Source organism: Symphodus melops, assembly GCF_947650265.1.
Source record: "Symphodus melops genome assembly, chromosome: 16".
NCBI classification, from domain to species: domain Eukaryota; kingdom Metazoa; phylum Chordata; class Actinopteri; order Labriformes; family Labridae; genus Symphodus; species Symphodus melops.
This window is the reverse complement of record NC_136706.1, coordinates 4,256,394-4,271,776: the sequence shown is the minus strand read 5'-3', so window position 1 is coordinate 4,271,776 and position 15,383 is coordinate 4,256,394. Positions and strand designations below refer to the sequence as shown.

The 15,383-nt window shown below is 40.9% G+C and overlaps 1 protein-coding gene across 9 annotated transcripts in view; it reads left to right on the top strand.

Moving 5' to 3' along the window:
• rgs3a (regulator of G protein signaling 3a) overlaps positions 1-10,218 on the top strand; it is a 148,266-nt gene extending 138,048 nt beyond the window's left edge. For 6 of the 9 annotated variants that reach the window (XM_079363578.1, XM_079363580.1, XM_079363579.1 and 3 more), the window contains 4 exons: positions 5,508-5,609; positions 6,750-6,811; positions 7,798-7,964; positions 8,071-10,218. In XM_079363578.1, the coding sequence (XP_079219704.1) occupies positions 5,508-5,609; positions 6,750-6,811; positions 7,798-7,964; positions 8,071-8,271 (532 nt within the window). In that variant the 3' untranslated portion in view covers positions 8,272-10,218. Of the gene's footprint in view, positions 1-17; positions 190-315; positions 555-4,592; positions 5,215-5,507; positions 5,610-6,749; positions 6,812-7,797; positions 7,965-8,070 lie in introns of those variants that run through there. The other 3 variants (XM_079363584.1, XM_079363585.1, XM_079363586.1) reach the window with 3 other exon arrangements.
• Positions 10,219-15,383: the final 5,165 nt, after the last annotated feature.

The window sequence follows — 15,383 nt, the reverse complement described above, 5'->3', positions numbered from 1 at the left end:
AGCTCCTCTAGTGCCTCACAGGGGTTAGAGGAATGTGATTGTCAAACAAAACCACTGGACCCCGAGCACCAGTACGCCTGACACACGCTTTCATGCAGTCTGACTCTCACACATGCCAAGTGAACCTCCGTACGGGCTGGCACCCATGTTTCACACTATGGTCGATTTCTCTGAGAAGTACCTGGAAAGGTAAGAATAAGGCAGTTGGAGTGGTGTTTGTGTGTGAGTGTACGTTTATCAGGAAGAAGAAGCATCAGAGGGGAGGGTGGAAAGGAAAGAAAGAAGGAAGGAAGGGAGGAAGGAAGGAAGGAGAGGGTGGGGGCTGTTTTTTCTATCCCACTGGAATGGTTCCTCTCGAGCTGGTAGGAAGCTATGTGACCTCTACGTGGATCTCATTTGACAGTCACAGTGAGGGAGAAATAATCCCCCGTGAGGCTAACTATTTTGGAAGAAGCAGCTTCTTAACTTCTAACTTGAGGCTGCCCCTTTTTCTTATTATACACAGCCTGGATTTCAGGAATAGGATCGTTCATGTGGTCTTGGTGGCGAGGAAGGTGAGTTGAGTGAGACTGTGAATGAGAGGGTGTCGTATTTTTGAGGATAATTCCCTTTTTTCATTGTTCTTTTAGGAAGAAAGTATGATTGTGTCTCTACAGATCTTCCTTTGTCATTTGTATTAATTTTCTGTATGATTTTGGAAAATCACAACTCTGAACTGTTTGTAGAACAATATATGAAATACTCGAAGCAAACTCTTTATCATTTAGGTTCAAAAGTAGCTTTAAGGTTTTATTCTGTCTGACCCTATAAAAACAGTTCATGTACTGTATATATAGAAAAAGTAAAAATACAGTGTATGCATTTGACATTAACGATCACACTAGTCAAAGCGGACAGAAGACAATATTAAAATGAACATTCAATTCGATGTACAAATCTGCAAAGACATTATAAACATTACAGACTCACTGACACAACCCTTGACCTGTTATACTCACAGAAACAGATGCACAAACACTCTCACAAGCCTGCACGGGGTTGTATGTGTGTCCTGTACTATATTCCCTCCACAGGCACACAGCCTTCTGTAAATAGAAAGTTGCAGGGGGAATGAAAACACGCTTGCACGTTGCTCACATTTCAGCTGCAGCATTTCAACTCCCCCTCTGTTCACACTCAAACATGCTGTACCCCCGACATAACTCACCAGGCTTTACAAAGAAGATTTACTCCCATCATTGTGGGAAACAAAGCATGTTAAAAAAAAAAAAAAAGTGGGTTTAAAGCAGAGCAGTGTATTTGTCTCGGTGCTTTGTGCTCTGCAGTATGTCTGTCTGCAGCTCTCACCACATGTGCTCCCAGAGCCTTTCCCTGGGAGTGCGGCCTACTTTTTAGAACACCAGGAATAGCCAACGGGGTGCTATTAGCGCGTCTAATGTGAGCCAAGCAAAGAGGGAATAAAGAGGATGGAAACCTGCAGATAATTGAAAACCAAAGACCTCTTGCTCCTTCACTGGAGATCATAAATCCGTCACAGGCAGACAATCAGTTGTGTGTACACATTTGTCTGAGTTGCAAACATGAGCAGGAAAGCTTTCGTTTTGTTGTGACAGCACGTTAGACCGAGGATCATCCCAATTTGATAATCCTCTGCAGACTGTGTGTCAATCTTTTTGCAGACATAGGTTAAGTGGGAGGCCATGGCGTGTAATGAATCTGTTGGAGTGTGATCCAGTACACTGCTAATGCTTTTAGTGCTGTAAAGCTATTAGCATGCTCAGCTGGAGCCACACTGTAAACTTGACTTGTAACTTTATTGAGGGAATGTTCTGCTTTACATACAGTGAGACTGCTTTCAGCTTGGAGACTGCAGGAATCAGCAGCATTAGCACATACAGAGCAGAGTTGCAAGAAACACTGAGTTAAAAAAATAGAATTAAAGTCACAGTACCATTTTTTCTTAACTGCGCTGAAAAAAAAAAAAAATAGAGCCAAGTCTTATTTCTGGCCAATGATTAGTAAATGCTATGAAGTGGGTCGTACTTTCTAAATAACTGAGTACATCTAATTTCAGTACACTTCAGTACATTTAGCTTTCCGCAGACATTTATTTAAATTCTCTGACAATTCAGGTCTTATTTCCTGCTCTTTATATGTTGAAATAGGAAGTTTATGTGGACTTATCAGGTGAATGTGACAAGATCATTTTGACTGGAAATCAGACAAATACACAAATTACATTTGAGTTTTGCAATGTGGCAAAAAATAGAAGACTACTGTGCGTCTGTGATTTTGAGGAAAACTGAAGGTAGATTGTGTTTGATTGTATATGGCCTTATGTGTAAACAGCCTTTTAACTTTTACTCTGTGTTAACAGTGTTTCCCCTGCTTGTTGTGCATTAGTTACAGTAAATTAGCTAATATTGCTAATCTCTGGTGCAACAATGTTAATCTGTATGTCTGGGGAAGAGAAATGAATGTAACCCTTTAAAGGACTCTGTTTAAACCACAAAGAGAGTTTCCTTTGAGTCTGTATCTGTGTGCTGTGGTTTATTTCTTTTTAAACGAGACAGCTATATAATATTGACAATGTGTTTATATAAATGGCGTCTGTGCTGTGATTTATTTCCTGACTACAATTGGGGAAATAAATCTGAGTGTGTTGTAAACTCAAGATGTTGGAGTAAGAGAGTGCCTCGTAAGCAATCTCTGCTGCTGGAGGGCTGAAAAAGTGTCAACTTGTTTGCGTTTGCAATATCCAATGACGCCCACATGGTGGCAGGATAGAAACATACATTTCCTCTCAAAGTGACATCATTGTTACATCATTCCCATGCAGGCACTGCGTGTATAAAACCAGACATAAATAATAAACCTGATTTTGTCAGCCAACAAAACATTTTCCAGCCCTTTTAAAAGCAAAGTTTCGCATCCTCCTCACACGCACTGGTTTCTTGTTCGCCAACACATGCACAGCTCAGGAGCTAATTGCCTTGAGTGCATGATAAAAATAGAACAACCTAATGAATCCTGCTCCGATGTTGTGACTTTTTTTTAACAGCAAGAGGCGTTTTATTTGGGCGATACTCTCTGTCAGGCTGTGAAAGATGAAAGAGAGGCATGGGTTTTCTGCAGCAGTTCTGCATGTGGTTGACGTCTGCTTCATGAAGGGCGCTCGCTTCATTTCAATCAATGGATGACTCATGTCTCACTCCAGCAATGACTCTGTGAGGATGCTCAGGTATATTCCTTTAGGAGTAGAGGTAGGAAAGTGTCTTCTTGTTTCCTTTAAACAGAAAATTCTGCCTCCTGTCAGAGCTTTCCAACCTTGCTGTTGTTTTTCTCCTCCCATCGAACATTTTAACGTCTTTCCCTTGAAGTTCCACCTCGTGAAGAAACATTGGGGACGTACAAGGACTGTGTGAATTAATCAAATCGTCCTTCCCATAGATGACATCAGGGTGGTTGTCTAATTTTATACTTAAAGCTCCTCTGAGGATTTTTTACTGGTTATGAAACAGACTGAATGTAATAATAAGGCCACTCTGTGACATATAAAAGTAAACCAGACCATCAGCAATATGATTGATTATTTGGTCCCCATCGCTGCAGGGTAGGTGTCATACAGGGCGATTAACAACATGCTGCAGAAACAGCATTTCTTTTTTAAATTGATCATGTCAACAATTTACTTAAGTTGCCTGTTAGACTTTAAAGAAAGAAAAAAATGATGCAACCTTTAGGACAAGAACACATCCCTTAAAACGTGGACCGGAAAAAAATAAATAAAGAGATGAATCTTCCCCGCTTTGTCCACAGGAGGAGCTAAAAACCACACAACTTGAAAGTTCCTCACTGTACCTTTAAGCGTTTGTTACGTTTGTATCCTGAGCTTAAAGAAACATCAGGTTGTTTTTACTTTGGTTTCTTCTCTCTCCGTCTTCTGTAAATCATTTTAGTTACTCTTTTATTCAAACCATCCCTCAGTTAGTGAATTAGTACGACCTTCATTTAGAAAAATCATCCATTTGGTAAAAAAAAAAAGACCTCTTATGCTTCCCCCAAGTCGACCTCAGTAACCCTCCCCTGCCCAACCCCCCAAAACCAAAACACACCCAACTCAATCCTTCCACAAAGTCACCCTTAACAAGAATCTAAAGGAGCTATTCATCCACTTCTACTTCCAACAGCTCCTGCAGTCACCTTGTCTGATGTGCCAGCATTTTTCTACTTCTCAGGCTGGAAAAACTCCCCTCAGACAGCTGACTGTGTTCTGTGTTCGCTTCCTTCAGCCGCGTACGTTCACGCGTGCATAAATTATCTCTCTCCGACACTTCCCTTCATCCACACATGCACACACTGGGGGGAGTTTTCCGACACCTGTGACTGGCATGAAAGTGGCACTGAAGTGGGCATGAGTTGGCACAAAATGAAGGGGGGGTGATTCTTGAATTCTCTCCTCCCCATCTGGTTATATTGGTGCACAGTGTTTATGCTAATCTGCAGCTGTGAGGTCTTCCACCCCCTCCTGTGTGTGCATATTTGACGGATATCTATTACTGGAAGCCCTGTGTCTTAATTTGGGGTGTGCTGCCTCTCCTCAGGGGGGGGCTTTGGGTTGACAGAGGGACAGCTTGCAGTGATTAGGGCCACTTCAGCGCTGCATTATTAGCGGGCCAGCCAATCCACAGTGGAAATCAAAAAAAGCAGGGACTCAGGAAATGGGTGTTGAGTGAGGTCACGTCCCAGTGAGGCAGCACGTGCTCCAGGTCGGGAAAAGCCAGGACACGCACCATGGGATTACGGGGATGCAGGGACTGAGGGATTGGTGTATCATCTTGTGTGCGATTTAAGGTGGTAGCACAGTGTTTTTGGCGAAGGTGAAAAAAGGTGAGGTGGGCAGTCAGGAGGATTTTAGATCCTGAAGCAGAGGGGTCACCGGGCGCCGTTGCCTAGGCCCTCAGGGTCAGCTTCCTCCCAGAAGCCCCCGTGGGCACACTTTGAGGAATGGTGTGATGAAACAGAGGAGTGAGGATTGAGTCTCTTTCATCCTTCTCTGCCACTTTCACTCAGTCCCTGCCGAGGAACCTGCCAGGGACACATCTCTACAGCGAAGAGAAATTAGATTGACAGGAGAGACAGCGAAGTGAGGAAGCTTGAAATCGGCCTTTTTTGGAAAACTTCTGACCCTTAACCGAGATTTAAGACGAAAATGTACATCCAAGTTATTTATTTTCTTCATTCCTGGCATTTATGGCTTTGTTACATTTGGATTTACAGTGCTGAAGAACTTAACTGGTGATCCTATTCATTGGATTGTTTTAATTGTGGACTTTGGACTTGGACTCAATGCACTTCTTTCTTCTTTTTGTCTCCTTCTTCTATCTCCTTTATTCATCCTTTTTTCATTTTTCCTCCTTCTCCTCTTATATCTACACATCTCCCTCTCCATCTCCTCTCCTTTGCCAACTCTCTATCTTTCTCCCTCCCATCTTTCTTGCACTCAGGGCCAAAGACATGAAGAATCGGCTGGCATTCCTGCGGAGGAGGAATGAATCCCCAGGAAGCAACCCAGCCAGCAAGTTAGACAAATCTATGAAGTCAGTCAAGTAAGTGGCCTCATCCTGACAGCGTGTGCATGTGGGCGGGTGTCAGATTGTTTTTCCGGGTCTCACCACAATAACCGGTCGTGACCTGGCCTTGGAAGACAGACATGTGGGCAATAGGAGGGACGGCAGTGTGTGTGGATTTAATGAAATGAACGAGACAATGGGTGTGTAGCAGTGGCACATCAGGCGGAGGGAGAGTGGGATAGTTTGAGTGCTGCTTTTTGTCATTTTAAAGAAAACATTTGTCATTTTTGTCAGATATAATGTGACGTTTAAGGCTTATTATGCTCCATTACACGTGAAATAGACGAAAGCTACACAATGTTTTATACTAGTAACCAATCTTCATGCACTTTTGTTTTACATAGTTTGACTTAAAATCCTTATAAATCTAAATGACCTTGTTGTGTGTATATCATTCGCTGAATTACTATGTATTAAAATATAAGATCAAAACAGAAAGAACAAGACATTTAAACCTCAACAAATAAAGGTCAGTTGTCATGATTTTTTAAAATTATCATAAATGTGATATTTGTACATACAGTACATGTTTTTAAAAAGAGAAACAAATTGTATGAGCGTATTAAAAAAAATACATCAGAGCTGCTTAAAGGCAGACGTCAGAATGACGATTCTATTCAAATCCACGGTAAAAAAAAAACAACAATCATTTTGTCAGGACTGATCAAAACACAAACAAGGTTCGAGTAAGGATTCAGATGTGGATTACAGTGAGCTTTACAGCTGAGCACAGAAAGGATGAGAGGCAGCAGGGGGCAGACAGACTCCGGTGGGGGGAGGAGGGATCTAAACCCGTCAGCACTTCCCCATTGGCTGCCTTTAGCCCCTCCTCTCCCGCCTTCCAAGTCTCATTCAGTGGGAATATAAAAACCTTCCCCCCACCGGGCTGAATCAGACAGACTCTCAAGTGTTGTTAACATTCATGAGGCACATCTGAATGTGAGTGAGGCAGCACAGACGCACAGAGCAGAGTGGAAGGACACAGACGAGAGGATTTGAAAACGTCCACGTTTCCACTCATTCGTTTTGCTTAGACAAAGTTCTGCGGATGGGTCACACAATGAGAAACCTGGCTGAGATGGGCTTGTTAAAGAACCGCTCTGCTTTTATCTGCAGGCCCACCCCGGAGGAAGCGCTCAAATGGGGGGACTCTCTTGACAAGCTGCTGGCACACAAATGTAAGTTAACTTTTGAACTCCTCAGTATTCCCCTCACTCATGTTTGTTCTTGCATTCATTCATATCGTATGTATTTAAAAAAAATGTTTTTAACATAATTTAGTAGATTCAAGTGCTTGCATGAGTTGTTGGGGGAGGGTGGCGTGCACAGGAAACAAGCATGCACTCCTGAACGGATTACACACACACACACACACACACACACACACACACACACACAAACACACACACACACATTGCCGCAGTGAACATGCAGCTTGCACTAAATTCCCCTAATCCCAACAGAAACAAACTCCATGCTTTACATAAAAAAGGAGGGAAACTGACAAACCTGCAAACATCTTCCTGCTTTAGTTTAACCCATAATTCTTCCTCCAAAGTCCCAAAACCTTCCTTCAAGAAAAATACTGCCACAAATCCAGCGCTACATCTGTTCCTCATTCAGCTTTGTTCGCCTCTTTTTCCCCCCCTTTTCCCTAATTTCCTCTTACCTCACTCCTACTCACCAGTATGAGGTAAGAGATGGCTGCGTGCTCTGGCTCACTGTGTCCGAGCGCTGAGTGATTCATGGGAACGGAAAGGTGCAGAGCGGAGCAGTGGGTGGACGCTGCTTCCTGCAATTCTTTCTCCTGGATGCCTTCTTCCTCAAATCATTAACTGGAGTGAAACTTAAAAAAAGCTCGGAATGACAGAAGTAGTCCCTTTTTCCTCCCCGCACTAACACAGACACCTCTTTGTTCATTCACAGCACGAGTGTAAACTCTGCAAAATAATTGTGTCTGCAAGGTGATGTCACTTTACACACTCAAATATGTGCTGCACAGTTTTTCCCCCCCCACCACATGACTCAAAAGGCCATCCCTGAGCTATTTTTGGGTGCTGAAACTTCAAGGAGCACTTTAGCTGTGAGGTTGCCATGACAGTCGAGTCAACTCTCCTCTTGTTTACTTACTCTCCTCCTCCTCCGTCTCTCCGCTCTCCCTCAGATGGTCTGGCAGCATTCAGAGCTTTTCTGCGCACGGAGTTCAGCGAGGAGAATCTGGAATTCTGGCTAGCCTGCGAGGAATACAAGAAGATCAAGTCGCAGTCCAAGATGGCGTCGAAAGCCAAGAAAATCTTTGCAGAATACATCGCCATCCAGTCATGTAAAGAGGTGAGTGAACGGGCAATTAAGGCACAAAACAAACCGAGAAGACGTGCACTTTTTTTTAAAATATATATTGATGCATTTTCCTGATGTGTCTTGTTTCCTCCTGCAGGTAAATCTGGACTCTTACACCAGAGATCACACGAAGGACAACCTGCAGAATGTGACACGCTCCTGCTTTGACCTTGCGCAGAGGCGGATATACGGGCTGATGGAGAAGGACTCATACCCCCGCTTCCTGCGCTCAGAACTGTACTCGGACTTAATCAACCAAAAAAAGCAGAGCTCCACTCCGACTTCCTCTTCATCATAAGAGACCAGAAAAAGAAATGAAGATGATGAAGAGAGGAGAAAAAAAAAGAGGGCAGACTTGAAAAAAAAAGTAGACTGTTTTGGTTTTTAGGGGGATTGGAGGTTCTGTGTTTGCCTTTATTTTCTTTTTTATTTACTTTTTTGTATCTTGTCCTCGTGTCCACTTTGATTTCTTTTTATATGATAGTGTGAGAGGACGCGGAGGAAAAAAAAGCTATGGCACTGCAAAGGAATGTCGTTTACACAGTTACCAGGTGGATGGATGAATGAGTGGATTCATGAATGGATGTTACTATGAATACGGCAGCCCAAAAGAGAGGGCTGGAGCAGGAGCTGGACGCTTGTCTGATCACTGTCTCGTTTCCTTTTTTTTTTTTTTTTTTTTTTTGGTATCAGTGTTTTGGTCGTGTTTATACGTTTTGTCCAGTTGTACTGGAGAAAAGGAGGGGTTGCTCAGAAATCCCTGCAGACATGAAGACAGTCCGGTACTGTTTCGTCACTTTTTCCCTCTTTAAGTTTCCCTCCTAATCCCCTCCTTTCCTCCACCTCATTCTCTATGAAACCACTTCAAAGCTGTTGGTACGACACCAAGTCCTATTTTTCTTCCTGTAGTTTTTTCTGTATGATGTGATGGGGGCAGGGGGAACAAGATGTCTGAATGAAAGCTAGCGCTACTGCTCTGTTTAGCACCGCCACCCTCACAAAGCTTCTAGAAACGGCTTTCAGCTCATCCCAAGACTGGAAAAGAGATACCATGAGCATTCGACGAGTACAAAGACGGAGACAGCGACGAGCAAAGAATCAACAATAACGCATGGTGGACTGTGACGGAGCACAGATCTCACAGAGCTCACATCAAAAGACATTCAAAAGTCATTTTTGAAGCTAATGGAAGAAAAAAAAAGACGACTTGCTTTCTGTCTCCAAAGACTGTTTACAAGGAGCGACAACCCAAGAAGAAGATGTATGAAATGTTCCACACAGCCAAACAACATTTCCTTTAACATTGTAGCTCATTGTGGATTAACGGAGGAAGCATTCTCAGGACATTGCTATGAGTTCATCTTCTCAGCTGTTTCTGATTTTCTACACACTCACTGTTTTTATATGCGTTAGGGTTCCTATCTGCACTCCCTAGTTCTACTGAGCAGTACACCAGAAGTTGCTCTCTTCATAGAAATTGCTTCACATTGTACAAAATTTTGCCTATTTATTTAGATTAAATGGCTGGATGCTTCAACAGACACCCTCACCTCCTCTTAAGCACTCAGCTAAAAGCTATCTCACTTTTCCTCTTAACCACCAAACAGGTCCAGTGCTGCCCTGAACTTTAAGTGCAATATTTTTTTTTATTTTATTGTATTATTGTTTGTTCATTTATTTGGATAATGTTGAATTTTTATGGGAAAGACGAACAGCTTGAGCTCTGTATTAACTTTATTTGTTAAGAAACAAAAAAAAACGTAGAGCTATAAGGTTGACTTACAACGCAAACTTTCAAGAAACATAAGTAGTTTAACGAATTTTAAGCAAGTGATTCTAACTGTGTGTTAAACCCCTCGGCAGCAGGCAGCTGGGGGCATTATGGTTGTAAATATAATTCTTTAAGAAAACTATGTGATGACACATTAAAAAGAAACAAAAACAAAAAACCAATCGGTCTCTGCTGGTGATGAATGTGGGACCCAGCTGTATCTATGTAAATATGAGAGACTCAAAACTATAAGATGACATGTATTGTTAAAAGACAAACAATAGGTGAGCAAGAGCCAGTCCAATCTGCTCTTTCCCCCTGGTCATACACTGCTTGTAAGGAGTTTCTGAAATGCATTATCATTTTCACTGTTTACAATTCAAAATGCATCTCTCCTCTAATAGCAAGTGAAAACAGTAGAGTACATTTGGTGTCATTGCTAATGATAAATAAACCAACCAACTGATGAAGTAACGTGTGGTGTTGTGATTTTTCTTGTAATGTGTATTTCCACATACAGTCGGCTACATGCAGGTCCACACATGACTGATGTGCCTTCAAGCGGTCCATGACTTTGAATATACTGTAAGGATTAAAACATAGCTGAGAATTTAGGATGTTATGGCCTTTACTTTCCTAAATATGAAGCTACAGCTAGCTGCCCAGATTAGCACTGAGAGTGGAAAGAATTTTATTCTAGCCAAAGTTTCCTAACACTCCTCTCACATTGTCAATCATTAAAACATAAATCTCGTTTCAGATTTTACTCTATTTCAAATTCCTGTGTGAAACCAGTCTCTTCACTAGTTATGAATCTGCTTAAAGATAGATAGACTTTATTTGGCATGGACATCACAGATACATTGGATGAGCTAATTAAGTGTTTTAGCATACATGCTAATTCTCGACACCAGTAGTTGCTAAGTTTTTGGCTTTCACTTAGCTTAAAATAAAGACTTTTAAAAACTGGCCGGATTTCATTGAACGTTTCCTAACAGCACCCTTCTAGGCTCCTTTGTGAAGATGTAGATTTATATTTCTAAAATTAAAATGTACACATTAGCATATTTTATTTTTTTACTGGATACCACAGTCATATCCTGTTTGAAGATATGCTTGTTCGGCATACTGTTTAGCTTAGCATAAAAACAGAAAATGGCAACAACATGCAGAGGCTAGCCTGACTCTTTCCAAAGTTACCACCAGCCTCTATAGGAGTTCATCAAATAACAAATAAACTAACATATCCATCTCCAAATTTAAAATGGCAAAAACAACAACTTTGGATTTTAAAGTTTTCTTTTCTGTATATCTTAGGTCAGTAAGCTCAAGTTAGCAACAACACTCAATATATCAAGTTGATGCTTTGAATCTTTAGCTTCTGTAGCCTACAGATTCAATAAAGGCTAAGGGTTTCAGTTTGTGAAAGAGTTGGTAAAGCAAAACATCACATTTCCTGATATCATTTTCTTTTTACAGTCGAATGAGAGGAAACAGTTGACACAGTTGTGTGTTTGGATGGGGAGGTTTTATCAGTATGAAGTGGTGTTGGAAACAGGAGTAACAACGCATAATCTTCTTTGCCAGCCGCCATCTGTTTTGACAGTCACAGCTCCTTTTTCCGGAAGAAATTCTCAGGAGCCTTTCGATCGCCCATTTCGGCATCTTTCCTCTCCCTGTTGACTCTTTGTCTCCAGAATCACATTTATATTTTTTCATGCTCATCTTTCATACCAGACAGTCCAAGTCCTACTCCTGAGCCGGATTCCTTTACCAAATCCTTTTGTCCAAGCTTCCTTCCTCCCTATAATCTGTGTAAACCATATCACAGTGTCTGTCATTGTTTTTAAATTCAGCTGTCAAGTAGGCCCTAAAATCATGCCAGCTAACATTTCCTCTTGTATCCTGCTGTACCAAATATGGTAGTCAATGTTTTTGCCACTGTGGCAGACTCTTATCTTTTTTGTAAGTCAAAACTTGGTCATCAGTATATGTTGTAACAAGTCTTATCTTAAAGATAATTTTTTAGCTGTTAGCTGAAAGGTAAGCTAGTTCATAGCTATAAGAGTCTGGGTTAGTTGTAACAACAAGAGTCTGGGTTTGTTGTAACAAGCATGAAAATGTTACAACCTTCCCCAAGCAAAATTTTATTTGTATGTATATTTTTTCTTTGAATTTTAGCATGCCTAGGTCTTGGACGCTTTTATACTTCTATCAGATGATTTACTGTATCAAAACTATGCTGTTACATCTTTATTAATGTGTATCAAGCATCATGAACCAAGAAGAGCCATAAAAAATAGAAGCCATTCTGAATTCAGCTGGACTTCCTCTCCGGATCTCATCTGTTTGTGCAGCAGTCAGAGGGCTTAAGCCAAGATTAATCCTTAATTCTCTGATCGGCCGATCCTTTCAACACTTGGCAGGTTTACAAAGGAAGCGTCATGTCTACTCAACTGCCGTCTCTGGAATCCTGTTTGGTGTGTGTTTCTTTGCTGTATCCTTTCTTGTCAGGACTTCATTGAACTTTTGTCTTACTTTCACCCCAGTAGCCTACATCTCAATATTTTAGGGTACAATAAAATAACTTCAGTTATATAGAAGAGTTTTGATTAAAGTCGTGCTACACGACGTGAAGTTTCAGCACTGTGCAAGTTAAGACATGTTTATTTCTTACACCATTACTGTTTGTTACAAGGTTTTCCTCAACTCAAGTGAGCATAATTTTCCTATTTTAATGAGCCTAAGGGAGCCCTACCTGTGCTGAGCTCAGCTATAATGTGGAACATTTCACACTTGACACTCTACACCTTACCTACACATCCAGTTCCAGAGCTTGCCCAGTTTTTCCATCATTAGCATGTAGCTCAGAAGCTTAAGCAGATGTCGTCATTGCTGCTGCTGGTATAGGGAGACTTTAAAAACAGCAACAGACAGAGGAAGGGAGAGAGGAAGGAAGGAGAATGAAATAGGCTGCTCAATCCCAGAGGTCTAATCAGAAAAGGTCGCTTTTATATATAGACGGCCTCAAGTATTGCTGATGTTTTTGCAATATGCAGGGCATGGAGGGCTTTAAAGGAACAGATCGATTTGCTGATTGTCCATGAGAAGATTCTGCACAGTGTGATATCTCTTTGTTTCATCTTGCTTTTACTTATCTCTCTGGCTGCAGACCTATTGGCAGGACAATCAGCTGTACTGAAACCCCTTGGCCTGGTTTTCAATAAGACCCTTAGGCAGTTATCAACCCACCACACCCCCACGGGGTGCTATTTTGGTTTACTCTTATCCATAGCGCGTTGAAATCGATCTAATGCTTTCCCTTCCAATCCAAAAAGGTTCTTCCCATCTAAGTTTGGTAAACAAGTTGTCATTTAAAATCCTTTTTTTTCTACTTTTCATCCCAAGAGTAGGGCTGTGACGCTTAACATGAGGCTTGCTTTTCAAAGTCTGAAGGTGATAAAATGCACTACATGTATAGCTCGTCATATCTCATTGTTTGATTGATTTGTGGTTTAGAGATTTTATGTAGGACTTAAAAAATGTTCCTTCATCTAAATACTGGTTCTCTTAACTTTTCAGCTATTATCATCAAACCATCAATTATATAACCAGGTGTTGTTTTCTGTGACCATTCCAGTGGCTTGAACCAATGTCTTGTCTCATTGCCTCCTACAAAGTTATTTAAGGGTCCACACCGCTACGACTGAAGCTCAAGGACACAGACTTCCTCCCGGGGGAGAAGCTTTAGCATTGAAACCACTCCAGATGGTTCCTCCATAATGAAAGAGAATTTAATCAACACTATGCAACAGTTTATTTAAAGCTTAACTGTTGAATCAAAGTGTCCTTCTGCAAAGTCAATCAGACATGCGCTGAATGAAAAGGACATGCAATTAGAAGCATCCGGTAAGGGTTGTTTTTATGATTTCACCTTTACATTTTTTTAAAGGTTCATTGACAGAAATTACTTTTTTTTTGTTTAAACATTTTTTGGGATTCGGCACCCAGTTGTTTTACATTGAAAGGGAGTTGAGCGAGTTTTTTCTAACATGTTTTTGTATGTTCTCATAATGTATCATTTCATATCCTGTGAAATTGTGCCATTTCTGGTCAAGTTATTATGTGTTTCTCGTTTTATATCATATGTTATCGGAACCTCATTGTATGTGTATGTTCATTTTGTATTGTATTTTCTCATATTGCATCGAACTAAGCTATGATAAACTATTTCTACATTACTTTCAGATTTTACCAATCCGCCTACCCCCTCTCTAATTTCCATATGCTCCTATAAGGCATTAGAAAGCGCTAACATACTTTTAGATAGATGTCACTCTAAGCTCTTTGGACACAAACTCTGCTGGATGCTCAGTTAAAGAGAGAAAAGGCAGGTGAGCTCTTCTCCAACAAAACACTTTAAATGATGAATGTTAGCACAGCAACACTAAGCTTCAATAATGCACTTCACTAATAGGATTGTAATCAACCGGAGGAAAAAAAAACCCCACTGACCTCATCAGATTACTCTCCTGTCCACTACAATCAACAGTCTGTTATTTTTCGTAAACCTGTATTATCTGTATTACAATAAAAGACAACCGATGACATGGGATTAACAGAGCAGATACAGTATGTGTGCTTTGACAAAAGTAAATAAACGTTCAATTAAATGTTACTTGGACTTCCTGTCTCTCTTGGTTTAACCATCACTTATGATAAAATGTTCAATTAAAATGTGGGTTCAGTTTCATATATTTAGTAAGTGTTAGGCAGTTTTTCACTTCCTTTGGTACTCACTTTCAAAGCCTGGAACTTCAACTTTCTAGTTTTTAACACTTCCTAAATTAAGGCTATTGGTGTTTGAATCAAAAAACCTCGACAGCTGTTGATGGATTACTTTCCAATTTAGTGCAGATAGGGAGAGTGACGAATTTTCAGTCATCCCCTGACCGTTTCTGTGGATCTGTCATCGGTAATTATTCATCCAAGACTGTTTAATCTAACAGTTTGGATTTCTTTCTCCTGGTGGGAATTGACTCTAAACCCACCAACCCCAAAATCCAATCCAGTAAGACTGAGTGGAATCGTTGCAGTACGTCAGAAAACACTTGTGGTTTGAGTCCTCCAAAATGAACCCTTTGAATCAGTTGATCTGTCATTAATGTGTCATTCAATGTGTGGAAGTGAAACAGCAGAAATGAATCAAGATCATGATGTCACTACGGCATGCCATGACGAATACATCGTTCTAAAATCTCGGGTGACAAATTTTTTTGTGTGTCTTTTTGATTACAGAAAATAAAAGGTAGGCAGTACTGAGACAGAGAGTACAGAGAGGAAGTGATTTCTGCAGTAAGAACACCCACACGTTCAGTTTATTGATAAAGCTTTCCATTCCACACGATTGCTCTCACAAAACTCTCAGTTGAAAATTGGTGAATAGATTTCTTTGTGGCTCCAAAGTTCAAACTATTTGTAAACTCATGAGGTCCATTATTAGAAGCAGAGTTTCCCTTTTATATGGAACATTTTGGTCTGGCGGCTGAGTAGAAATGAAATACTGGAAATAATGAGCAGCATACGCAAAGGAATGATGATCCATGACTGCGAAAAGATGACACATTGTTGAAAGTGAC